The sequence below is a fragment of the Ambystoma mexicanum genome, chromosome 1q (genome assembly GCF_040938575.1).
Source record: "Ambystoma mexicanum isolate Mex_15411 chromosome 1q, UKY_AmexF1_1, whole genome shotgun sequence".
Taxonomy (NCBI): Eukaryota; Metazoa; Chordata; class Amphibia; order Caudata; family Ambystomatidae; genus Ambystoma; species Ambystoma mexicanum.
This window is the reverse complement of record NC_090922.1, coordinates 625,793,865-625,820,241: the sequence shown is the minus strand read 5'-3', so window position 1 is coordinate 625,820,241 and position 26,377 is coordinate 625,793,865. Positions and strand designations below refer to the sequence as shown.

Below are 26,377 nucleotides of genomic sequence, written 5' to 3'. Positions count from 1 at the left end.
CTATTGAGCCAGTTACGGTCCTATATGTGTAAAGACTTGGTGGGTGTAAGGGGTAGGGTGGGTATGGTAGAGAGAGTGGGGGTGGTTGGGTGTGGGTATATAAAGTGGGAATAGGGTGGGCGGGGGTAGAGAGAGTGGGGTTAGGGTGGCTGGGGGTAGAGAGAGTGGTGGTAGGGTGGGTGGATGGGTGTAGACAAAATGGAGGTAGGGTGGGTGGTTGGGATACAGAGAGTGGGGATAGGGTGGGTCTTTGGGGAAAGAGAAAGGGGGGTTGAGTGGGTGGGTGTGTCTGTAAAGAGTGGGGGTAAGGTGGGTGGGGGAAGAGAATGTGGCTATGGTGGTTTGTTGCCTGTAGAGAGACGAGGTAGGGTGGGTTGTGGTAGAGAGAGTGGTGGTAGGGTGGGTGGGTGTGGGTACAGAGAGTGGGGGTAGAGTGAGACAGAGTTGGGATCGGTAAAGAGACTGGGGGTAGGGTGGGAGGGTGGGGATGAAGAGAGTGGGGATAGTGTGGGTGGGGCTAGAGAGAGTGGGGGTAGGGTGGTGGGGTAGACAGAGTGGGTGTAGGGTGCGTGGTTGGGGGTAGAGAGAGTGAAGGTAGGATGGGTGGGCTGGGGTACAGAGTATGGGTGTAGGTTGTGTGGGGTAGGGAGATTGGGGGTAGGATCGGTGGGTGGATGGGTGTAGAGTGAGTGGGGGTAGGGTGTGTGATTGGGGGTAGGGTGGGTGAATGTGGGTAGAGGGTCAGTGGTGGTAGACAGGGTGGGAGTACAGAGTGTGGGGTTTGGGTAGGTGAGGGTTGAGAGGGTAGAGATTGGTCGGGGTAGAGAGAGTGGGTGTAGGGTGGGTGGGTTTGGGTGGAGAGAGTGGTGGTAGCATGGGTGGGGGTAGAGAGTGGGGATAAGGTGGGTGGGGGCAGAGAGGGGGTATGGTGGGTGGGGTTAGAGAGTGGAGGCAGGGTGGGTGGATGAGGTTAGAGAGTGGAGCTAGGGTGGGGGGTTGAGAGAGAGTTGAGGTTGGGTGGTGGGGGGTAGGGCGGGTGGGGTAGAGAGAGTGGGGTAGGGTGGGTGGTTGGGGGTTTAAAGAGTGGGGTATGGGTAGAGAGAGAGAGTGGGGGTAGGGTTGGTGGTGGTAGAGAGAAACGTTCATATAAATGCAAAGCACACAGTCAACACTGATTTTTCATATTAGCATTATGATATGGCATTTATAATGCGCCTATACACAAGTGTTTAAAGGCGCAACGAGGCAAGGGAGGGAGAGCAGGGGGAGACAGACAACAATCCTACTAGGCCAGGTGTCATTCAGATCGATCAAGTGCATGGGAAGGGGGAAGGGGGAAAGTGAGGGGGGAAGGGGAGGGGACTCTGCAGTACATGGGACAATGGAATAAATAACAATAATAAAAGTACGGCCAGCAGGTGGCAAGTGCAAGGGTAAGTGCAGACAACAGGTGTCAAGTGCTGGTAGTGGGACTGCAGGGATACAGAAACAGTCCCCAAGTGCGGGGGTTGCCAGGAAGGCAGTGCAGGTGTGTGTGACTGGCGGGAGAGGGACCTGGGCCCGAGACCAGAGGGTGGCCAGGTAACCAGTGCAGTTTCAGCCAGGAGGTCAGCAGGGGAGAGGGGGAGAAAAAGCAGAAGCAAAGAGAAAGGTTTTGAGGTGCTTCCGGAACCGGAGGGGACTCTCCTCAAGTTTCAGGGAGGCATGGAGGTGGGGAGGCACGCAGGCTGTTCCAAAGGGAGTCCCCAGCCGAAGGAAGAGATCTACCATGAACTCATTGCTTGGAGAAGCGACTGACCCTGGGGGAGTTGGAGGTGGATGAGCGAAGAGCTTGAGAAGGAAGATATTTAGGAAGAGAGATTTGGAGGTATTTCGGCCCCAGGCCCCAGAAGGCCTTGTGAACAATGCAGAGGGTTTTGAACTTAATCCTTGCAGCCATTGGGAGCCAGTGCAGAGATTTCAGTCCTGAAGAGGTACGATCCCTGGGCTTGAGGCCAAGGACAAGTCTTGCAGTCCTGTTCTGGATGAGTTGCAGAGGGCAGACAGTGGAAGCAGGCAGATTTAGAAAGAGGCTGTTGCAAAAGTCCAACCTAGAGAGAACCAGAGCTCTGGAGATAGTGAGCTTCTGGGGGAAGGAGAGGAAAGGAAGAATACCTCAGAGGAAGTGCAGCTGGTAGTGTGACTTCTTAGTGACGTCAGAGATGTGAGGAGAAAAGGAGAGTGTGGAGTCGAAGATGACCCTGATTTTTTAGCCTCAAAGGTGGGAGCAGGAAGAGGGCCAAGCGAGGCCGGCCAGAGAGTGACAGGAAAGGAGGGAGCGGGGGAGCGGATGAGGAGAATCTCAGTCTTACTGGCATTAAGGCAGAGATCATTGGCAGCACATCACTCCTGGATAGCAGACAGACAGTCACAGATGAGAGAGGGAGAAGAGGCGGCTGAGGGTAGCCTGAAAATGAACTGAGTGTCATCCGCATAGCACTGGAAGTTGGGGCAGATCGCAGCAATACAGTGGGCAAGTAGTGCAAGGTATTGGTTGAACAGCCAGGGAGAGAGGCTAGACCCCTGGGGAACACCACAGGTAGAAATAGAGATAGAGGAGAGGAAGGACCCAAGTTGAACCTGAGAGGGTCGGTCAGAGAGGAAAGAAGTCAGCCACGCCAGGGCCTGACCGTTGATCCCCAGGTTATCATGGAGACAGTTGAGCAGGATGGAATGGTTGACCGTGCCAAAGGCAGAGGAGAGATCAAGTAAGATGAGGACACAGGGTGTGTAGGAATCAAGGTTGGAGAGCAGGTCTTCACGGATGTTAAGGAGAGCAGTTTCCGTGCTTCTGGCAGCTCTGAAGCCAGATTTATGATCATCGAGACAACCAATAGATTCAGTGTGAAGATTGAGCTGGGAGATGGCCAGCTTTTTAAAGAGTTTTCCCATGAAAGGAGTGATGGAGATCGGGCAATAGTTATAGAAACTCAAGATTCTCTGAAAGACATGGCAGTGAAGGATTATGCTCTTCTTTCTTTACTTTACCGACCGCATCCATGACATCTAACATACCTATACAATGCCAAAATCTGTAAATATGTATATTTTGCACTGTATATATCTCTGCACCACTGTTGTAAGTATTGTACTCTGTTCTATATCTGTATGTAACAAAGCTTCGCAAATTCTTGTAACTGTTGCGCCCTAATACCCTTGGGTCTGGTGCGCCTTATAAATAATAAAACAAACAAACAATAAAACTCAAGCAGCATTATGACAATCAACAATGTATAAAAATCAACACAATGAAAGAACTACGCCACCCAAGAAATAGTCCTTTTTGTAGTCCATTTTTGATATGTTAGAACTTGAGACATGTGATATCCTTAGCCAATTCTTTCTCTTCTAGTCCATAACCTTGTCCTCCTTCCCTTGTCCTTCCTCTTTCTTTGTCTGTCTCGAATGTTAAATCATGCGCCCCAACCGATAGACACTGAAACATAAGTATGTCTTCCTCTTGCTTGTCTCAGGATCCTGCTGCCTTAGGCTCCGTTCCTACCAAATAATCAAACAAACAAATCTGAAGCTAGCTATGATAGGGCAGGCAATTGTTAAAACACAATTCCTTAAGACAACTTTATTCCATAAACATGACATCAGAATATCCATTAGCTCATTCAACGATTGACTGGGCGGATAATCCTTCGCCTCTGTGTCTTTGATAGAATCCTGACTTTCTATAATGCTATTGGAAAATCAGTATTCTATGTTAAGACTGGAGGCTCAGATTATGCGTGTTCAAAGCTTACACACCACCAACGTAGATATTTGATCTATCAGTCTAAAGTACATTTCTTTGAACGTTGACTCCTTGGAACCAGTCCACTGCTTTTAATATGTCCTCTAATCAAGCTTCTGTGTTATGTGCTTTTGACGTCCTAGTTCCTCTAATTGAATAAGCCCCAATGTCAATGCCCGCTTATAGCATATCTCCATTTGACCCATCTAGCTATGGTTGCCACCGAAACTGCTGCAAATGGCTTCCTTAGTGCAATGAACAATTGGGTTACCCTTGCTGGCCTACCTGTCATATCCTCATAAGACTTCAAACAATGAACCGGACATAGCTTGTGTTGTTCCCGAAAAGCTGTGTAAGACAAGGTTTTGATACCTGTCTTGGTCCTCTTGTTAACATAGAACGTGATTCCCTGGAGGGCTAAAGGATTTCCGGTCCACTTTAAGTGCTTTGACGTCAGACACCCTCTTACAAGATATGAGGAAAAGCAGTATGGAGAGTTTTGCTGCTAATGCCTTCTTCGAAAGCTGGTAACTATCTGGCCAGTTACTAAACAAATTCAGGACTGCATTAACATCCCATGTCTGGGAATATCTGGGCATCAGTAGTTTCAAAAGCCTTACCCCTCTGAGGAGTTTTCATACTAGCTGGTGTTCCCCCACCAGCACATTCTCTATCTTGGGGTGACTGGCAGATATGGCCGATCTAAAACTGTTCACTGTGCTGTAGGCTTTGCCGTGGCCCACTAAAGCCACTAGAAAATTCACTATCTGAATTATATTTTCTCTAGGGAGATGTATGCACTGTACCACACACCAGCCGTTCCAACATGATTAAGCCGGCCTGTAGGCCTTCCTGCTACCACAAGCCACTTCAATGAATTTCTCAACATCCCCCGAAAGTCCTGACCTCTGCCAGGCTCCCAGGAAATTGCCCATGCTATCAGTCTCAGGTTGCCTTCTTGTATCAGGAGACGAATCTCTCCCGCTGGATCCTGAATTATCTCTCTGAATTGTGGGAGTAGCAGTGGTTTGTCGAATGATAATTCCAGAAAGTCGGGCAACCACACCTAACTCTTCCAGTCTGGCATTACCAGAATTAAAGTTGTCTGTTGAACTGAGCTACCATTCTCGTAATCATTGCGAATGGAGAGAAAGCATACTCTCTCTCCGGACCCCACTTCCGTAGAAAGCCGTCCGGCGCTTCCGCTGCTGGGTCTGGTCTCCAGCTGAAGAAACAAGTTAGCTGAGTATTCAACCTGGATGCAAATAGGTCTGTCTTGCATGGGTACTTCAGCTCCATGAGGGTTTGAAATACTGTCCTGTCTAGTTGCCAATCACTGGCATCCCTCAAATTTCTTGAATTCCAGTCCTCCACTTTGTTTTGCAAACCTGTCAGATATTCTCCTGTAACGCTGATACTGTTCTGCAGGCACATGTGCCTGAAATCTTTTGCTAGTTCTGCCAGAATCCTGGACTTCGTCCCGCCCATCCTCTTTATGTAGCGTACTGCAGAAACATTGGGCCTCATTACGTGATTGGAGCTAGCCATGCTGTTTTTAGCGGCATGGCTACCCCCAAACTCGAGTCCGGGTTCAGGTCCTGCAAAAGGGGACTTACTGGGCCATTCCAACCTTGGAATAGGGCTCAATGGGAATGGGGAGGATGCTAACACCCTGCCCGTTAATTATGGGCCCGTTGTTAGCATCCTGTACTGCTAGCCGGTCCCGCTCTGCACGTCTGGTCTGGCCAGGCGTACAGAGCGGGACCCGCTGCAGAACTCGTAATGTGGCGGCCCAGAATGTACGGTGCCGGTCCCTTACCAGCACCGTTCATTCCGTGGCCGCCACAGTCATAATGAGGCCCATTGTCCATTTTCAGTAACATGCAACAGTTCCCTTTGTCTTGGGTCCAACACCTCACCGCGAAGGACCCCGCCATCAACTCTAGGCAATTGATGTGTCGCTCCAGCTCTTTCCCTGGCCACCTGCCTCCTGTTGTCATCTCTCTGCAGCGGGCTCCCCAGCTCCATCGGCTGGTATCCGATTCTATGATGAGTTCCAGGGAGGAGCCAAATATCGCTCGCCAGTTCCAGTCCTCGACGTGTCTGAACCACCACCATAGTTCTGTTCTCGCCTCTGTGGAGATCGGTACTTTCTGTTTGTACGATAATCTGCTCTGTAGGTGCTGAATTTTCAGGCGCTGCATTTCCCTTTAATGTAAGGCCACGGGAAGATCGCCTGAATGGATGATGCTAGTGTCCTAACTAATCTGCCCAGTTCTCTCAGCAATATTTCTTTCCTCGCTAGTACTGTCCTGATCTCTTTCTTGATTCACCTTTGCTATTGGCAAACCGAGCGTGGCCGCCTTTGTGTCTATCACGAAACCCAGGAACTCTAGCGAATGAGCTGGTTCCAATTCGGATTTCCCCAATTTATGAAAAATCCAAAGCTCTGCAACAGTCGGATCGCTACCTTCACTTGTTCTAGTATTACCTTGTCCTGACACACCCGACAGAAGTTGTCTAAATATACTATCATCCTGATGGCCTGTTCTCTCAGGTGACTGACCACTGTCCTCATCAGTTTCGTAAAAGCCCAAGTTGCTGATGCTAGCCCAAATGGGAGGCATGTGAATTCCCACTTCTGACCTCCCCACAAGAATTAAAGGAACCTCCGATGTTCTCTTGCGATTGGGATCGTTAAGTAGGCATTTTTGAGGTCTATCCTCACCAGCCAATTCACTGATGGTAAAATGGTAAAAGATGGGTTCCCTCCATCTTGAAATGTCTGTAAATGATGAAGGCGTTTAAACTTCAAAGGTTTATCACGGGTCTCTGTTTCTTTTTGCCCTTTGCCAAGAACATAGTGATTACAAACCACACTGAGGAGTCAGACGCCTGTGCAATGGCCCTCTTCCTTTTTAGATCTAATATCTCTTTGCCTAAGCTATCTTCGTCTTCCTTGTTGAACATAATAGGTCTCGGGTAATCTGTTTATACTGGTTCTTAATAGAATTCTAGTTGGAAGCCCTGTATAGTCTGATAACTCTCTCCACTTTTCTGAGAATAATGTCACCCCCCACCCTATTTCTGGGGTCCCAGGCTCTGCTCGCAGAATCGGCACTTCTGTGCCCATTCTCACCTGTTTTTGTGTGCTGGCCTATGTTTTTGCCATTTCAGTCACTGCCTCTTCCCCTTCCTCTCAACTGAAAGAAGGGGCTGGGCTTACGCTCCTGCTGATCTCTCCAGTTTCTGCTGTTATTGTAATTGGGCATGTATGATGAATAGTGGCTGGCCGAGCGGCCCCTTCCTCTGCCAGCCCTTCCAAAAACCTTCTGCCCAAACACTCTTTTCAGTGAGGCCTCAGCTTTGTCAATAGCAGCATAAGTATTGGCGAATTCCGCTATCTCTTTAATGAAGGCATCCCCAAAGAGCTTGCCTTTACTGTCTAATGCTGACTCTGAGGTGGTCAGTTCACTCATTTTATGGTCTATTTTGACCGAGATAGACCTCTGCCTTTCTTTTGTCAGTGCGCTGTTGGCATTGCCTAGTAGGCAGATTGCCCTCTGTGCCCAACCAGCCTGGATCTCAGGGTCCACTTTCTATTACGACTGTTTTGCCTCTTCAGCCATCTGCCAGATATGTGTGTTATAGGGCCTAGAATATCTAAGACTTTGGGCCTCATTACGAGGTAGGAAGTAAGTAACGGTCCTTACCGGCATGGAGCAAATAACGTGTCCGTGTCGTAATATCGGTAATAAATAAATAAGCGGAACCGGAAGTAGCGTCATCGGACAGGAACGGGAAAGAGCATGGCGGCCATCATTAAAAACACAATCCATTGCCAGCCTCAGCCCCCAGGACCTGCAGCAACACTACAGCTGGCCAAACTTCATCCAACAACACTTCAGAATGCCCAAGGCCCTAAAGCAAGGTGCCGCGCACCAGCGCAAGGAACTTTCTCAAATGAGGAACTAACCATGCTTGCAGACACACTAGCTGCAAATGCAGAGGTTGTGTTTGCGCAAGACATGCGGCGTCCCGCCCAGATAAAAAAAAGGAGATCTAGGAGGAGGTGGCACGGAAAGTCAGTGCAGTGGGCTCCACCCCCCGCATTGTAAAGGACGTCCGCAAGCGCTGGGATGACCTGCGCCTCCGTGTCCGAAGCATACTTGCAGCCAACAGGAGCCAGGCCATGGGTATAGGAGGCAGAGGAGGATCCCCAATTAAGATGCAAGACTGGGAGGAGACATGTGCCAGCACTATTGGCATAGAGTCAATCGAGGGAGTGGGGGGAAATGGAGCGCAGTGTGCTGTCATCGGAAGATGGAGTCCACAAAAAAACACTGCAATGCAAAGCGTGAAGTTCTCCCCCAAATGCGACCTTGAAATTAGCTAATGCATGGGGCATCACACACACATGTACACAACCCTGCCCATATGCTGTGCACATCCCCATCACAACCCCATGCATGCAGCACCTCATACATGTGTCGCCCAGACTTATGCCTGTATGACCCACCCATATGGCAAGCAACCTGTATGTCCGAACTCGAAGTCCAAATGCTCAGAACTGCAGCAATAACAACATATGCATGATGCACATTGACCCATCACCGATGCTATCCCTCTCTTGGTCCCCCATAGGCTCACAATCTGACAGTGAGGAGCAGGACTCCGCGGCGCAGGCCCCAAAACCGAAGAAGAAGGCCAAGGGCATGGAAGGAGGCACCAGGCCTAGCACATTGAGGGGCACTGGGAAACCTGGACTGCCGCAGAGGGCCAAAGCCACACATGTAGCCACATCACCAAGGCATGAAAGGGCGGCCGACAATGTTGTAGCACCCACACCAGCCACTCCCATCACACAGGAGCCAGTGGCAGAAGGCTCACTGTCCGCTGCCAACAGCTCGATTGGTGAAGCAGCTGCCACGGCTCCACTGTCTGATGTCGAGGAACCATGCATAACACCCGTAGAACAATGCACACCCAGCCCGCAGCTGTCAGCCCACCACAGCCCATGCCCCACATCCAATGTCAGCAGCCATGAGCTGTCTGGTGATGAGTCATTGGCAGGGTGATGGAGTCCCATGGAGTTCTCACCTGATGGCGGACACATGCCGCAAGCTGCGCCAAGAACAACCAAACGCAGGCCCAGCGACCAGGGAATCAGCATCATACAACAGCGCCAGGAGGAGCTCACTGCGCTGGTTGGCCAGCACGTGAGCGAGGGAGCCCTGGCGAGGGAGGAGTGTCAGGAATTTGCTAAGGGCATAAAACTAGCTATAGAAGCCAGCACTACATGCATTTGCGATGAGTTGTCAGCTGTGAGGCAGGGCCTCAGCTGCATCGCGGATGCAATGGAGAGCCAGCGTCCCGCACAGGGACTGGAGCAACTAAGCACCTCTTCCTCTGCCAGCTCCAGGCAGACCAGCCCCCTGCGCATATCCACGCGGTCCATGCGGCGCCCAGACTTGCAACCACCCAATGCTGGTTGAGGAGGTGGGAAGTAGGGGCAGCCTGATATTGGTGACTCTTTCACACTAATGCTGCACTGAAGTGCACGCCATGTTTGGGGAAGTTGTGGGGGGAGGGGGATAGGGTGTTTGGGAGAGTAAGGGGAAGGGGGGATAAGGTGTTTGGGGGAGTTGTGGGGTAAGAGGATAGGGTGTTTGGGGGAGTTGTAGGGGAGGTAATGGGTGTTTGGGGGAGTTGTGGGGAGGGGGGATAGGGTGTTTGGGTGGAGGGTCCATGCGCTTCAAAATCACTTAATGCTCAATACACCCATTGTGTCAAGAACAATCACATGAGTGGACATTCTTTATTGTGTATGTGTGCTTTATTGGTGAACAGTGCACAGTGTTCATTTCCCCACAACACCCAGTGCCCTGAGTCCCACATCCATTGCACCCTCTTCATCCATGTGTATTAGAAATGTTGGTCTATCAGATGCTGGCGCACAGCACATCCCTCTTGTGGATCGCCACCTGCCTGACGTGCAGCCCCATCTTCTCCCTCCTCCTCCTCACCAGGTGGTTGCAGTTCAATGTCAGGGGGCAGAGGCACGTTCCATCTGATGCACATATTGTGCAGCATGACGCATGCCATGATGATCTTGGCCACCTTCTCATGCCCGTACAGGAGTGCCCCACCCGACATGCTGAGGCAACGAACTGTGTCTTCAAAAGGCCAAATGTCTGCTCGATCACCACACGGGTACGGGTATGTGCACAATTGTAGTCCTCTTCGTGCCTGTTCTGTGGGTTCTGGACAGGGGTAAGGAGCCACCTCTTCAAGGGATAGCCAGCATCACCTGCATGGGTGCAACAATGGTTATGTGTAAGTGATTTCATCAAATGGAACCTGTACCTATCACGCACAAGCCTGCATTGATTTCTTGATAAAATCCACATATCCCTGCATGCATGTAGGTAATAAAAGTAACTGCAATGTTTGAAGGTGTCCTATTCCTTGCAAGTGTTCATGCACTGCGCATGCCTACGGCAGTTGTTGCCATGATCTAGGTGCTGTGTAGTCATTTGTATCCTTTAATCCTGTCACCGTTGGAACCAGACTCTTAGTGATCTGCCATTCCACTCTTGATGTCCCTGTGGTGGTGTAAGAGTGGGAATCCGTATATTAGCTTCATGTGATTCCTTTGTACGCACTCATGGATGCATTTCCGTTGTGATGCTGTGCAGCGGTCATTTGCATTGGCCATATTGGCAGCATGACGCTGCATTGTGTTGTAGAGGGTATGCTCTGATGATGTGCAGTGTACATGTGGATGGATATGGCATGGTTGCAGTAATGGCTTGTTGTTATTGTTTTGCAGCTTACGTCTTGCATATTGTTTTCATGTGTCAGGTTCAGTCTGGCCTGCTTTGGGGGACAGTGTATTTCAGTATGGGCATTGTTCAGTCTCTCAACTAATCTCACCCAGTTGAAGTATGCATCTCTCCACCCCATTCTCAACCAGTTGAAGTATGCATCTCTCCCCCAAGTCATCCACCAAGCTCCTGCCTTGGGCTAATGAACCCAAGCATGCGCGCAGTACTCTTTGAACTGACTGTCCCCTGATGGGCTCTGCCCATCTTCTGCTGGCATGGGGGTCTTTATATTCATCGCTGGAGCTGAGCAGATGCGCCAGCCCACGCAGGGGGCGCTAGAGGCGCAGCTCACATAGCGGGCCGCCCCTCTGGCCGCCCCCTGCGTGGACTCGCCTCCTCTAGGGAGGACGCAGTCAGGGTGCCCTCGGGGGTCCGGCCGGAAATGGCCTGCACCCCTGAGGGCTTAAATAGCCCAGGGCTGAGAGAGCAAGTCCTCTCATCCAGCCCTGGCAGCAGCGACATCGACAGCAGCAACAGAGACGGGGACACGCACGGTGGGACGACCAGGAAGAACAATCATTTTTCAGAAAGGTAAGGTGTGGAGTTGAGGGACGGCGCAGGGGCGCCAGTCCTTGCCGTGTGTCTGGAGACCATGGCATTTCCTCCACAGTGCCTCGAGGGCACAAAGGGATACCGGGGAGTGGATGGACGGCGCGGTGGCGCGGGTCCTTGCCGTGGGTCGTGAGCCCACGGCATTTCCTCCACGGTGCCTCGAGGGGTATGGTGCTGGGGTCGGAAGGCAGCGCAGTTACGCCTTACCAAGCGGCGAGCGAGGTGACTGGGATGGCGATAATTGCTGCCAGATGGCAGATGGCGAATCCTTACTGCAAGGCCCGTGGCCCTGGAATGCGCTGGGGATGGGGGAGACATTCCGGTGGCATGTAAAAATGGCGAATCCTTACTGCAAGGCCCGTGGGCCTGGAATGCGCAGGGGATGGTGGAGACATTCCGGTGGCATGTAAAAATGGCGAATTCTTACTGCGAGGCCCGTGGGCCTGGAAGGCGCAGGGGATGGGAGAGACATTCCGGTGGCATGTAAGAAATGTGCGTTGTTTTTCCGAATAAAATGTTATGTGATACGATCGGAAGCGCAGGGTTGCCAGGAGGCGAGTAAGATGTTTAAAGGAGTACGGGTTTTATGAAGGCAGAAGAGTAATGCGCTGCGGGCAGCGGCCACTGGCGCATTGGGGAGGGGATGCTGTCGGCTGGCGCGGGTTGGCCGGCATTGCACGGGGTTTCCTTTGTTTGCCGCGTGCTCAGGTATGGACGGACTGGCCCTGAGCGCCTACAGGTCACAAGCATTTTCTTGTTATGTCGAGGCTTTTTTGTGTGTTAGATGAAGAGTTTCTTATGGCAAATTGGGAGTTTGTGCTTGGGATGGGAGCGATGCACAAGGGGTTTCGGGTGCAGGGGACGGCTAAAAGCTTTCGGTCCTTTTCAGGGAGGGGGCGATGCGGGAAGTTTTAACGACATTACGCAAACTGATTTTCAAAACAATGGGGGCGACGCAGGCATTACCGCATGGTGCAATTGAATGGGAAGGCAAAGGGAAGTGCACCGCGAGAGCCGTAGCACCGTCTGCTTTCCCTGACGCTCGACGACAAGCTGAGGAAGGCTTGATGTGTTTATTATACATGCTGCGAGCTAGTTTAAGTTTAAAGATGCGGCCCTGCAAAAACAGATGGGGCAAGCCACAGCCGTACACATTGCAGTGGAAGGAAGGGGTCAGTTTGGCTTGTGGAATGAAAGGAATTTATAACGAGCCTATACACAAGTATGTACGGATGGGCGGGCAGGCAGGGTTTAATACCAAGCAGCAGTGCACATCATTTTAAAAGAAGTACGATTAGTTTCACCGCGGGTACTGTTCAATTTTGCATGGCTTTTTAGATAATCTAAGAAGGATTTTTATAACGTACTTACACATGAGTGCGTACTGAGTGGGGCAAATGCAAGGTTCAGGGGGAAGGAACTGTTTGTTTTCATAGAATCTTGCTAAAGAGGAGGAAAGGAATAACTTTTTCATAATTTTTCCGGCTATTCCAAGAAAGGAATTTATAACACGCATATACACAAGTGTTGACCGGTTTGAGCATTTTAATGCATAGTTCGGGGATGGCGGACGTGAGAGGAATTTTGCACACAGCAATAAAATATTAGACCTGCATGGTATGATGTTAGGAAGACATCGTTTGACACCCCCCCTTTTGGGACGTCCGTGGGGTACTGTGCCAAAAATGTGCATGCAATGTACAAGGAGTGTGGGGCACGCATATGGCTTAGTCCAAAGGACAATATTAACAAATTATGTGTATGTTTGCAGATCACAGCGAATATCTTCAAGGTACGGCACCAGAGGTGGTTTGTTAGAAGGAAGAAGGTAAAGATCTGTGGTAAGGAAGGGGGCCTACTGGGGGCGGGAAGTGGCTAGCAACTGAAAGAGGCAGCCAACTGACTGCCACAGGTAATGCGAACAGGGCCCGGAGGGACAACTGGCATTAGGGAAGGGCCACGGCACAGGCATTAAACAAGGGTAGCAATAACCGTGGACTCCATAAGGAGTAGCGCAAAAAGGTTTTAAAGAGACACAACTGGTCAACATTAGATTAATCAACAAACTCTTGTTGCACTATTTTGTTTGCTTTCTTACGCAGGGGCAACATGTCCAGCCTGGGATCACCAAGTCTGTTCGACAGTGGGGAGGGCACTTCCGACAGTGTAAGGTCCTATGGGAGCCAGGAAGAGGCTCAGATGGTGGCATGGTTCCAAGAAAGGGTCCGAAATAAAGGTGCGGAATGGGCGAAAAGAATGGTGGAGCAGTCTCTGGAAGGATCGGCACCAACGGGATCACCAGACACAGGGGTACCTCCAACAGGGCCAGCGGTAGTGACACCCACTCCCACCAAGAGAAAGCGCGCGCCCAGGAAGCAGAAGGGTAAGGAGCATAACACTGTAGTGAATGCATCTCCAAATGTATCTATTCCGCTGCTCACAACAGAAATTTCCCCAAGCACAGGTACTGACCAGGCACATGGGGCAAGCCAGGGGATTCAGCCAGCAGCATTGGTAAACACTGGGTCTGTGGGGCCGGTACCAAACACGGGGACATCCGCCCAGGAGATGGCACAGCCCATGGTAAGCGGGCAGACCATGGAGTGGGCAAAATTGGAATTGACTAGATTCATGGACCAGATGATGCTCCGGTTAGGACAGGTACCAGTGGCGCCTCAAGTGGGGAACGGGGTGGGCCCACTCGCTGTCTGGGGGCAACCAGCAGGGCCGGCTGCAGTCGCAGGGGCACAGGTAGGACTCCCAGGGCAGGCCAGCGGGATAGGGGCACCAGCCAATGGGATACCCCAAGCAGCAGGGGTAATACCACCAGAGGGGTTGCCCGTGGGTTCCTTAGGGTCCAATAGGGCGGCACCACCAGAGGGACTACCAGGGACCTCCTTGGGTGCGGGGACATCCACTGTAAGCGGTGGGGTGCCATTGGTAACAATAGCCCCAGTACTGACAGGGAGAAGTACGTTGTCTTGGTACATTCATAAACAGGTGAAGGAACGGATATGGGCGAGGGATTACTTTGACATATTTTCTATGCTGACATCTGAAAATGAGGGCCCAGATGTTAATGTATCAAAAGAGGAGGAGAAAAAGAGGCAAAAACGGTACAGGCCGGAGGAGACCATTGATAACTGGTCAAAAGCCTTCTCTCTGTATGCTACAGTGATGATGGAAAAGTTCCCAGAACAAGGGACTGACCTTTGGAATTACAGGGATACCATAGTAGCAGAACATAAGACATATGGGACGACGGGATGGATAGATTATGATAGGGGTTTCAGGCATAAGATGGAGGAGTTGCCCTCAATGTCTTGGGCCCAGAAGGACACGGAGGGTTGGTTCGCATTCATGGGTGGCCAGGAGAGGTCCAGCGAGCCAATCAGGGATACTACCAAGTCCGGGTCGGGTAGGTTCAACGAGGACAAGAGGGAAGCTTGGCAGCCCTTTCGGAATAGGCAGAGGGGCAGGGGGAGAGACGGCGCGATCAGACCGAGGGCACGGGGGAGCGGCAGGGGCACCTCAGGGGCCGACACACCCAAGGGCACGTGCAGGGGTTTTAATGCAGGGTACTGCCGCTTCGGGCGGGAATGTATATTTGCCCATGCCTGTGAAAAATGCAAAGGGTCCCACCCCGCCTCTTCATGCTATCAAGGGTCCAGGGGACCACGGGGCAGGGGCCGAGGAAAAAGCACCCAATGAGGGGAGCTGGGGGAAGGGACCCTCACCCATAAAGATCACAACATTACAACAATGGCTAACGGAATACCCCAAAATTGGCGAAGGAAGGTTGATCTCACAGGGTTTCAAGGAGGGGTTTAGGATCCCTTACGAAGGACCCCTAACTTCACGAGGGGCTAGGAACCTACCTTCAGCAGACAAGCTACCTGGGATTGTGAGCGAAAAACTGGCCAAAGAAAGAGCATTGGGGAGAATAGCGGGTCCATTTTGGGTGGCTCCCCTCCCTAACTTCATTGTGTCCCCATTGGGGGTTGTCCCTAAAAAAGAGGAAGGAAAGTACAGGTTAATTCACCACCTGTCTTACCCAGATGGGGATTCTGTGAACGATTGGCTGGACCCCGATTATTGCTCCGTTACATATGCTTCCTTTGACAAGGCAATGGAGCTACTGGACCAGATGGGAAGAAGGGCATGGTTGGCAAAGGTCGACATTGAGTCTGCTTTCAGGCTCCTACCAGTCCACCCCGATAGTTTTCATTTGCTGGGATTCAAATGGGAAGGACAATTATTCTTTGACAGATGCATGCCAATGGGGTGTGCTGTTTCATGTGCCTTCTTTGAACAATTCAGCTCCTTTTTGGAATGGGCAGCAAAAGAAAAAGAACCAAGGGGGGCAATCATGCATTACCTGGATGATTTTTTGTTTATTGGTAGGGAGGGTACTGAGGATTGCGGTTCGGCATTAGCATCCTTTCAGGTTCTAATGGAAGAATTGGGGATACCCCTAGCCAAGGAGAAAACACAAACCCCAATCCATGTCCTCACATTTCTAGGTATAGAAATTGATACTTGCAAAGGCACATGCAGGTTACCGACAGAAAAAGTGGAAGGGCTAATGGAGTTGATTTCCAGTATTCTAGCTAAAGAAAAGACAACGTTGGGTCAAGTGCAGCAGCTGCTTGGGAAACTCAACTTTGCAGCCAGGGTGGTTCCAGCGGGTCGGGTGTTTGCCAGGAGGTTAGCAAGAGCCACAGCGGGGGTAACTAACAAACACCACCACATCAGGCTGAGCGCCGCACTCAAGGAGGACCTAGTCATGTGGCGGGGGTTTCTGAAGGGCTTCAACGGGGTAAGCCTTTGGCGGGACGCATGGGTTACCAGCAGTGAGTTGCAAATGTACTCAGACGCCTCAGGAAAGGAAGGGTTTGGTGTGATCTTGGGCACACACTGGTGTGCGCAGAGGTGGCCAACACAATGGAGAAAGAAAGGGAGGTTGGGGAACATTATGGCGCTAGAGCTGTTCCCAATCGTGATAGCCCTCCTGTTGTGGCCAGGTGAGTTGTGCAACAGGAGGGTCCGTTTTTGGTCGGACAACAAAGCAGTGGTCCAGGCCATCAACTCACAGTCCGCTTCATGCCCGGTGGTTCTCGGGCTGCTGAGGAAACTTGTGGAGGTATGCTTGTACCAGAATATTGAATTTAGGGCGAGACATGTACCAGGAATTGTGAATGTGGCTGCTGACGCTCTTTCTCGTTTTCAGTGGGAGAGATTCCGGAAGGCCCACCCAGGGGCACAACAGAAGGGCACAGAGTTCATGCAGGAGTGGTGGCACCTGATGTCGTGGACCCGACGCTCTGGAAACTTGGGGAGCAGTCGCTCTCACCAGGAGTGCGGTCCAGGTATCAGAAAGGCTACAGTAAGTTTGTAAGAGTGATTCAGGAAGAGGGACATACAAACTTGGGTCTTACAGCACAGGTAGAGCGGTTCGTGCTGTGGGCACACAGCCAGGGTCAGAGCAGGAGCTGGGTCACAAGCCATTTAGCCGCTGTAGCGTTCCATTCCAAACTAAAAGGAGAAGGGGACCCAACTAGGGAATTCTCAATAAGGGCAGCAGTCAAAGGTTGGGGGAAACTCGAAGGGTGCAGGAAGGATGTACGTAAGCCCATTAACTTTGAGGTGCTGGGGAAGTTACTTAAGGAACTGGAAGGTGTATGCTTAGACGGTTTTGAGCTCGGGCTCTTCAGGGCGGCATTTGCATTGGCATTTTTTGGGGCCCTCCGGGTGAGTGAATTGGTGGCAAGAGGGAAGGCTGATGACTCTGGGCGGGCACTGGCTCCAGGGGATGTCACATTCACAGAGGAGGGCCTCATGGTGAAGGTCAGGAAATCAAAGACCGATCAGGCCGGGAAAGGCGCCTCAATCAAATTGCGAAGGGCAGGGGAGCAGTCCAGCTGCCCCACTTGGCTACTGTCCCACTACATGACAATGAGGCCAGCCGGGGAGAAGTACCTCTTAATACACAGGGACGGGTCCCCACTGACAATATTCCAATTCCGGAAGGTACTGGCCGTGGTTTTTAAAAAGGCAGGGTGTCAGGGGCGAGGATGGTCCACGCATGGCTTCCGGATAGGGGCAGCAACCACAGCATTTCAAGAGGGGATGCACGGCTCAGAGATCCAGAGGTTGGGCAGATGGCAATCCAACAGGTATAAACTGTACATTCGCCCAGGTGGGCAGGACAACCCAGCCCCTTCAGTGGAATAGGTCAGGTCCCAAGGGGGCAACAGAATGGGGGGGGGTCTGGGGTGGAGTAAAGGATAAAGGTTGTAACAACTATGCAATTTTTTGTTTATTGCAGCTGGGAGTACCGTCTGGATAATTGGCCACTCGTTTATCAGCAGAGCGGAGAAATGCGCCCGCACGAAGCCGGTGCGGGGGGCCAATTTGGGTTTTCGGGACACCGAGCTGGTGTGGCTAGGCACCCCAGGCATGCGCTGGCACTCACTTCTCCCCGCGCTGCGCAGGCAGATCACCAAGAGGGCCCCCCCGAGGTTGTTGTTTGTGCACCTTGGTGGGAATGACCTTGCAGACTTGGGAAGGGGCAGATTATTGAGAGTAATGCAGGAGGGCATTAGGATCTTAGCGAGAATGCTGCCTACAACGGAAATAGCTTGGTCTGAGCTGATCCCAAGGAAAGTATGGCGGGGAGCAGAGTCCAACGCTGCAATGGAAAGGTCTAGGAGGAGGGTGAACAAGAACATGGAGCGCTTCATGAAGCAGGAAGGGCTGGTTTTTGTCAGACACCTGGAATTATGTGAAGGAAAACCAATAGACTTTGCAGCAGATGGAGTGCATCTTTCAGAGCACGGGATGGGCCATTTCAATTTAGGACTATGGGGACTGATGGCAAGAACTGGGTGTAAATAGGGATTGCTGAGATTAGCAGGAGGGGGAATTTGGTGTGGGGGCATTTGGGGTCGCGGGGGGGCCACCCCAAAGCGTGGCGGAGTTACGAGGGCGGTCCTAGAGAAGGAGGCACGCTGCGGTCTGGTCCGTGAGCTACAAACACTGGCTGCTTCAGGCAGGATGGGGTGACACGGGCGCTGATTCCACTAGGGACGGTTGGGACTCCTCAACAACCGATGCAGTGGCCTTATTCGCTCCATACTCTCTGGAGGAATGACTGAACTGGCAGTGGAATCCAGGGCGGGCCGTTCTCGCAAGAACGGATTGGTGTGAGATGGCTCACAGGCTTTTGGACAAGGGACTTTTGTAAGGCGGGATTGGCGGAGCCACCCGGCTAAGGACCATGGTTGGTGCCAGGCACTCATAAGACCTGAGCAGGGATGGGGGGGGCCGCCCTCATAAAATGACTCCAAATTATGCGACCATATGTTTTTCCAAATAAATTGTTATATATGTTTCCAACTTTCAGAATGTCTCTGACTCCATCATTGGGGCATGCAAGCGGGGGAGGTTTATGCTTTTTACCATTGTGATGTAAGGGGCCAAGGAGTAGGGGTTAGCCCCGCTAAGCAGATGCGCCAGCCCACGCAGGGGGCGCTAGAGGCGCAGCTCACATAGCGGGCCGCCCCTCTGGCCGCCCCCTGCGTGGACTCGCCTCCTCTAGGGAGGACGCAGTCAGGGTGCCCTCGGGGGTCCGGCCGGAAATGGCCTGCACCCCTGAGGGCTTAAATAGCCCAGGGCTGAGAGAGCAAGTCCTCTCATCCAGCCCTGGCAGCAGCGACATCCACCCTCCCACCCAAGCTGCTGAGAACTGCGACAGGTAAACTGAGGATCAAGGGTTGGTCCACCGGAAGGTAAAAGGGCTTGGTGTGCTGTTGGGGAAGAATGATGTGTCTTTTGTATGATAGGGGGAATAAGGTGATGGTGGCACTAAATGAATGTCTTTGAACGAAATTGTTTTTCAGGGATGGTGGTGGCAATTTTTCTGTACTAACGAATATTTCTGTCGCAGGCGGAGTTACGAGGGCGGTCCTAGAGAAGGAGGCACGCTGCGGTCTGGTCCGTGAGCTACAAACACTGGCTGCTTCAGGCAGGATGGGGTGACACGGGCGCTGATTCCACTAGGGACGGTTGGGACTCCTCAACAACCGATGCAGTGGCCTTATTCGCTCCATACTCTCTGGAGGAATGACTGAACTGGCAGTGGAATCCAGGGCGGGCCGTTCTCGCAAGAACGGATTGGTGTGAGATGGCTCACAGGCTTTTGGACAAGGGACTTTTGTAAGGCGGGATTGGCGGAGCCACCCGGCTAAGGACCATGGTTGGTGCCAGGCACTCATAAGACCTGAGCAGGGATGGGGGGGGCCGTCCTCATAAGATGACTCCAAATTATGCGACCATATGTTTTTCCAAATAAATTGTTATATATGTTTCCAACTTTCAGAATGTCTCTGACTCCATCATTGGGGCATGCAAGCGGGGGAGGTTTATGCTTTTTACCATTGTGATGTAAGGGGCCAAGGAGTAGGGGTTAGCCCCGCTATGTATTTTTGACACTCTGGTGGGTCACTACAGGAATCTTGCGCCTGCCCCCATCAATATGCAGCTCAATGTAGGTCTGGGGTGTCTCACTCAGATTCAGATTGGCTTGGGTCTGTGCCTGTCTGCTGTGGTGTGCACGCATACTGTATTTCGCTCATGCCGGCTCCCTGCTCTTAATGCAGGCAATTTGTTTCCTAAACAACTTATTAATATCTGCCACCAGGTGGTGCTAGCTTGCTTCAAACCAAGCTCGTTTCACCTCGATGTGCGCTCTGTCTGACCCTGTCCTTGCTCTGTGATGCTCGGCCTCCGATTCGGTAGTCGACACCCTGATATGTCGCGGAGTGTATTTGTAAATAAAATATGGCTGCTCCTATTCTCTGTTAACTGACTCCCTAATGTGCTCCTCTCATGGAAATGACATTGGTGTGGCGCCGGAATTAGTATCCCGTCAGGCCGTCCTGTCTTCCGTGCGAGAGCACCCTCTCTTTATGGAAAATTTCGGCGCTGGACCCTCTCGCGGCCCGTCGCGCCTGCTGTCCTCTGGGGCCACAAGGAGATGTTCCATCATAAGCCCTCGTATTTAAATGTTTGATTCAGGTGCGCGCTCACGCTCCTAACATCAATCAACAATATAAACAGTAATCTGTCAATATCATCTCACACACCACTCACTAATATAAGGAAATAGAAATGAGTACTTAACTGCTGCCCGAGCATCCAAGAGGGAGGAAGGACAAGGGAAGGAGCAGAAGGTTATGGACTAGCAGAGAAAGGATTGGTTAAGGATATCACATGTCTCAAGTTATAGCATATCAAAAATGGACTACAATAAATGATTATTTCTTGGGAAACGTAGTTCTTTTATTGTGTTGATTTTTATAAATTGTTGATTGTCATAATGCTGCTCGAGTTTAAAGTAAAGAAAGAAGAGCATAATCGAGCCTCCTGTCTTACGTAGAATTGGTTTCTCTACATGGTGTTTCTCTGGCTTGTTTTGGCCGTATAGAAATTGTTTGCATTGAGAGACTTGCCTGAGAATAATTTCTCCATTTCATTGGCACACATTTGCAGCCTTTTACTCTAAAATGTGAATGGGACAATATGTAGTAATCTGACTTACAGAGCAGCTGTGTGTGTGTGTGATGTCATGAGCTGTGGAAGGTTGGTGTTGGAGTGTTCTGCTGGGTGACAGTTAGTGAGAGAGCAAGCTGTGAGCTGAGAAGATGGGTGTGGGGGTGAGCCCGATGTTTCCCTTGTGAACTTGTGTCATCTGTGTCCCCTACCATCCCCGTGTCTTGTTGATGGAGTACAGGACAAGGACAATAAAGACCCTAAGAACTTACCTTGAGTACCAGAGGTCTTCGTTACAACACTGGGGACGGGGATGGGATGGTAGGTGGATTGCCTTCCAACGGCGCTGCCGTGAGATCCCCCACACCCAGGCGGGTTCGCATGTGATGACCTGCCGTTTAAACTTGTGGCCCCTCACTTTAATGGGGGGGCATCCTGGTGGCAGTTGGTGCCTTTGAGTCATGCAGCACGTTCCCCTGTACTTCGAGAGGTGAGCGATGCTGTTTTGTGGCTGTTCGGTTCCCCGACGGTTGATGGGTGCTCTGCGTTACCCGTGTTTTCCTGGGTTAGAGGTCCCAGCTCTGTGCCATTAGAGAGGTTAGGTATCGAAGGCAGTGCAGTCGGGAGAGCTTCAGAGGCTGCCCCGACCGGGTACTGCTATACGGAGAAACCGATGGCCTTGGTGGTGCCCATTCATCAGTGGGGCATGGGTGCGATTTTCCACTTGTAAGCGTGCCGTACCTTTGTCTCAGCGCGGACGTGCACCACCCGCCTTCCCATTAGGAAGGGATATGAGCGCGGCGGCTGCTTGAAGGAAGTTCCGCACTGCTGAATGAAGGGGTCCAGGAGCGGCGACATTAAAAAGGAAAAGGTCCGCACTGTAGCGGTTGGGAAGAGGTCCGTGACTCGGGCATCTCTTGCTGTTCGTTTGAGTCTGTGACACCGCAGCATGCGCTTGGGAATGGGGGCGTTACGGCGCCTACTGACAGCTCCCAGAGAAGTTACCAGGTGATGTTGTTGGGACGGCAACTCCATGTCTTCTGGTTACATCACAGCTGGGAGAGGCGTTCCCAGTCTGTCACGTGTGTGGAGAACGTTGTTTTCCTGCGTTGCTAGCCTCGATCCCAGCGGGTCAGAAGGAAGCAGAAACTCGCCTCTGATGGAGCGTACCATTGCATTTGAACACGCATGGAGAGCGCACCACTGGATTTGGGTTTTTTTTTCCATTGGAGCTGGAGAAATTGGAGGTTTCCTTTTAATGTTCTCCGGTTCCGGTCTGGGCGAAATGGATCTGGAACTTGACATGGGACTTCTGGTCAGGTCAGGTTATGGGCCGTTTGTGTGGGTGAGTCAGTGTGTGAGTTTATGTTGTGACCATGTTTACAGGGATATGTGCACGGTGTTCCCATTTTAGGTCCCCGGGAGTAGAATAGGGGTGTGTTACTGAAGGCCGTTGTTAGTCCCCTGTGGTGTCCTTTGTTGTGGCGTTTTGTGGGAAATAGAACCTTTGGTATGTGGGTTTAGGTTTTCCTTTGCAACTCCCAGGTGAGGTGGAGGGGGGTTGTAATGTAATTAATGGTTGTAATGTAATTAATTCTGTAAATGCAAATGACCAATGCCATTGCTGTGTTTCATCTGGGGGGTGGAACATAGTTTCTGGGTAATGTTACCCATGGAGTGTGGACTGGGGTTTGAACTGAGTTATGGAAGTAAATGCATCAGTGTGACCTCCGTCACTTTGAACACTGACTTTCATGCAACATTGACATTGTTCGTGCCCAGGAGTTCATGCCGGATTGCATATGTGGGCCGTATATCGCATGCTGGGGGACAGGACATAATTACTTCCCATGTATTATGCAATGTTTTCATCTTTTCACATGTGGTCTTCATGATGTTCACACTCAATTTTCCATGTATAAGGCAATTGTTTATCAGCAATTTTTATTGTTGCATGCTTAATGTTATCAGTGTTCGTAGTGTGAGTGCGGTGTGTGCGTGCAAGTAGTTTGTGCACGTGAGGTCGCATGGTTCTTGGTAGCTGGCATTTTCACCATGTCTGTGTGTGAGAGTGTGCGTGAGCTAGATGACAGCAGGGGTTGTTGTTTTTCCATGGTGCCCGGCTTTGATACTGGGGTAGGTTGCCGTGTGTATGGTCATGGGTTGGATTCATTGCCCATGTGTGTGTGTAGAGTGCTCGGTATGCCTGTTCTTATTCCGTGTTCTATTGTAGTGCCTGGTCTAGCCCCGGTGGTTTCATAGTGCCTGGTTTGGTCCCACGGTAGGTCGCTATGGTGTTTTGGTCCCAGTTGTGCATTATTCCTGAGTGTGTGGTTGGAGTTGATATAGTGGTTATGGTGTGGTGTTTTGGTCATTAGTGCCTGATGTGTAATCAGGGTAAGTCACTATTGGCATTGGTGTTGTGGTCATTAGTGCCTGATGTGTAATCAGGGTAGGTCACTTTTGGTGTGGGTGTTGTTTTTACCTCCTGATTCCGAGTTTGGTAAATCAGGTTGTCACTGGTTGTTTAGAAATGGTGTAATGTTAGAAGGAGGAAATGGCCAACGGTTTTGTGGTAGTGGAGCAGTATTGTGGATGTTGTTCTTCTTTTTACTGCGGTCAGGGTTGTGCTGCGTGGGTCCCTCGGTTGCTGTTGGGCATTTGTTATTGCTCCCTTAGGGGGAGGTTGGTTTTTGCTCAGAGGGGCAGCTCTGATACTTCGGGGTGGCAGACCGGAGTGGAAGGTGTTAAGTGCGTTGGAGGGTAAGTTTGATTAGGTAGTTGTGTTAGTGTTATCTAACAATAGTGTGGCTAGGGGTGGCAGCCCTAGGTCCTGAGGGGCAGCTCAAGACAGGCGTAAGTGCTCTGTTTATTAATTTTTAGGCATCGAGGTGTTAACCAAGGGATTTGGTGAGTTGTGTTGTGCGGTTAGCGTGCCGTTGGCATTTTCTACTTGGTTAGGTTTGCCCTGTGAATGGTTTCCTTTTGTGTGGTTCCTATTAATTGAAGTTGCCAGGGGTTCTGGGCATAGGCGGCCACTGTGTTGCAGAATTTCTGGTACTGTGTTGTGTTTGAATGTTTAAGATTTGGTGCTGGTCACGTTACCTTAGTCATTCTTTTGTGTTTCCCTAGGGAGGGAGAGGTGTAGTAATCTGGCTTACAGAGCAGCTGTGTGTGTGTGATGTCATGAGCAGTGGACGGTTGGTGTTGGAGTGTTCTACTGGGTGACAGTTAGTGAGAGAGCAAGCTGTGAGCTGAGAAGATGGGTGTGGGGGTGAGCCCAGTGTTTCCCTTGTGAACTTGTGTCATCTGTGTCCCCTACCATCTCAGTGTATTGTTGATGGAGTACAGGACAAGGACAATAAAGACCCTAAGAACGTACCTTGAGTACCGGAGGTCTTTCGTTACTACACAATACTTGATGCACATGCTTGCCACACTTGTCACCAACATCAACTAATAATCAAACATCCTCTAACACAAATCTGGCAATCTCTGAATAACAGAAGACCATTATCTGTTACGTGATGTTATCGGGATCACAATAAAGTGCTGAAGCTTGAAGTGCAGTGTGTGCTAACATAAAGAGAAGATTTACAGGCGGGAGTCAGCAAGGGCCAAAGAACTGTCTAATAAATCAGCAAAAAATAAAATAAAAGCAGATGTGCCAAAACTAAAAAGAATTACTTTGGCAGGGAGGAGAGGGGACAAGTGACTGTTTTTTTCACAATGACATTAGGTCATAGCATGCGTAAGTAAGTGTCATCAGGAGCACACCCGAGATGAATCAGCCTGCGCCAATGCCAGCAGAAAAAGCCCCTCCACGTATCGCCCTTAGGACATAGTGGCATGCTACCTGTCCCAGGCTCCCAGCCAAGCATTAATCACATTTATTTTACAATAATTCTGCTCTTGGCAGACCATATGGATGCCTTCATTTAGGCAACTAGGATGATTGGCTTTTCACAGCATGCTGAACGCTGGATAATGTAAGCATCTCCTACATGCGTTGCACTGGATGAGTGTTTCCCAGAATCCTGACTCAAAATGGCGCCACTTTGTGCGCAGGAGTATTTCGTATGGGCTTCCAATAGTGCAGATGGAACCCTGCATCTTGAACCAGAATTAGTATCATTGATGCCAAAGCCTCTTGGGAGCATGTTGAGGGGTTTGAGAGTCCTATTAGAGGATTATGTTAAGAAAACAAAGCTAAGCAGCCCAGTTTGTGAGGGAAGGTGCATCTGAGGGCCAGTTGCCAGAATGACTATTAGTGATCAACAGAGATAAGGGACACGTTGTGGGAGATGCAAACATGTATCCCTGTATTTAACATGATGGGAAGCAGAACTACAAAGACAGAGCAGGGCTCTCTCGGCTAGAATTTGACATGTTGGAGGGTAGATTATTTAGTTGGGGGAAGGGATCTGAGGAGAAGCATCAGAGGGGAGGTGCATGGGCTTGCTAGACATCAGGGAGGCTGTGAAAGGTCTGAGGCAGAGATGGGTTTAGCAACTCTATTAGCCGAGGCTAAATTAAGAGGGGGATAGGGTCTGATGCGAAGTTGAGAGTGTGAGTTCCTGGGAGTGAGTGGGGAAGTGTGCAATAGATTGTGGGGGTGTGCAAGAGAGATAGCAGTGTGTGAACGGGAGGGGGAGTGTAGTGTGCTGGGGTTGGAGCAGTATGTGAGAAGGTGGGGATATAGTGTGTGTAGGAGAGTGGGGTTGGAGGAGTAAGTAAGAGATTGTGGGGTTTAGGAGAATGAGTGAGTGAGTGAGTGAGTGAGTGAGTGAGTGAGTGAGTGAGTGAGTGAGTGAGTGAGTGAGTGAGTGAGTGAGTGAGTGAGTGAGTGAGTGAGAGCATGTACGGGGTGTGAGTGGAGAGCTGGAATGAGGAAGTGAGTTTCAGTAGGGGACTGAGAGTGAGTGGAAGAGTGATTGAAGTCGTGTGGGTGGGTGAGGGGGTGGGGGATTATGGGAAGTGTGGCTGGGAGTGTGCAAAAAGGGAAGGAGGGAATTACAAGAAGGTCAGTGAGATGGTGGAAGTCAGAGGGGAGAGTGAGTGAGTATGTGGAATACTGCATGAGTATGAGCACAAGAGGGGCTACAAACATTAAATATGGTTATACTGTGTTTGAAATGTTACTTTTTGCATGAAATAGAAGCAATGGGCCTCATTACGACCCAGGCGATAGCCGTGCCCTTATTAAGGGCATGGCTGCCGCCAGTAATGATTTGTTTACCGGGTCCCAGCAAATGGCAATAACCGGGTAATTCCGACCTTGGCGGACCCTGTAATTGCCCTGTTCCGGGACCTCATAAAAATTAATCCCCATTCCCATATAGGGCTCAATGGGAATGGGGAGGATGCTAACAACGGGCCCGTTATTGACAGGCCCGTTGTTAGCATCCTGGACTGCTAGTGGGACCCGCTAAGGACGCCTGGTCTGACCAGGCGTTCCTTATCGGGGCCCACAGAAGTCCTTGTAATAGGGCAGCCTGTAATGAATGGTGCCAGTCCCGTACCGGCTCTGTTCATTACGGGACCGCCAGAGTCCTAATGAGGCCCAATTTCTTTAAAAGAAAAGTTGTTCTCTTCGTTGCACCTT

At 50.8% G+C, this 26,377-nt stretch overlaps 1 protein-coding gene across 1 annotated transcript; it reads left to right on the top strand.

The window, feature by feature from the left end:
- The first annotated feature begins 13,279 nt into the window (after positions 1–13,279).
- Positions 13,280–18,128, top strand: LOC138521750 (uncharacterized). Its single transcript, XM_069634807.1, has 2 exons — positions 13,280–13,603; positions 16,451–18,128. Exons 1-2 carry the CDS (start codon positions 13,330–13,332, stop codon positions 17,452–17,454), a joined length of 1,278 nt encoding a protein of 425 aa, XP_069490908.1. The 5' UTR covers positions 13,280–13,329; the 3' UTR covers positions 17,455–18,128.
- The last annotated feature ends 8,249 nt before the right edge of the window (positions 18,129–26,377 follow it).

What these genes read in the sequence shown, in the direction of transcription:
- LOC138521750 (XM_069634807.1), top strand. Translation starts at nt 13,330, where the DNA reads ATGTCCAGCCTGGGATCACCAAGTCTGTTCGACAGTGGGGAGGGCACT. An exon ending in CGCGCCCAGGAAGCAGAAGG is followed by an intron (nt 13,604 to 16,450) that starts GTAAGGAGCATA and finishes TCTCGTTTTCAG; the next exon opens with TGGGAGAGATTCCGGAAGGC.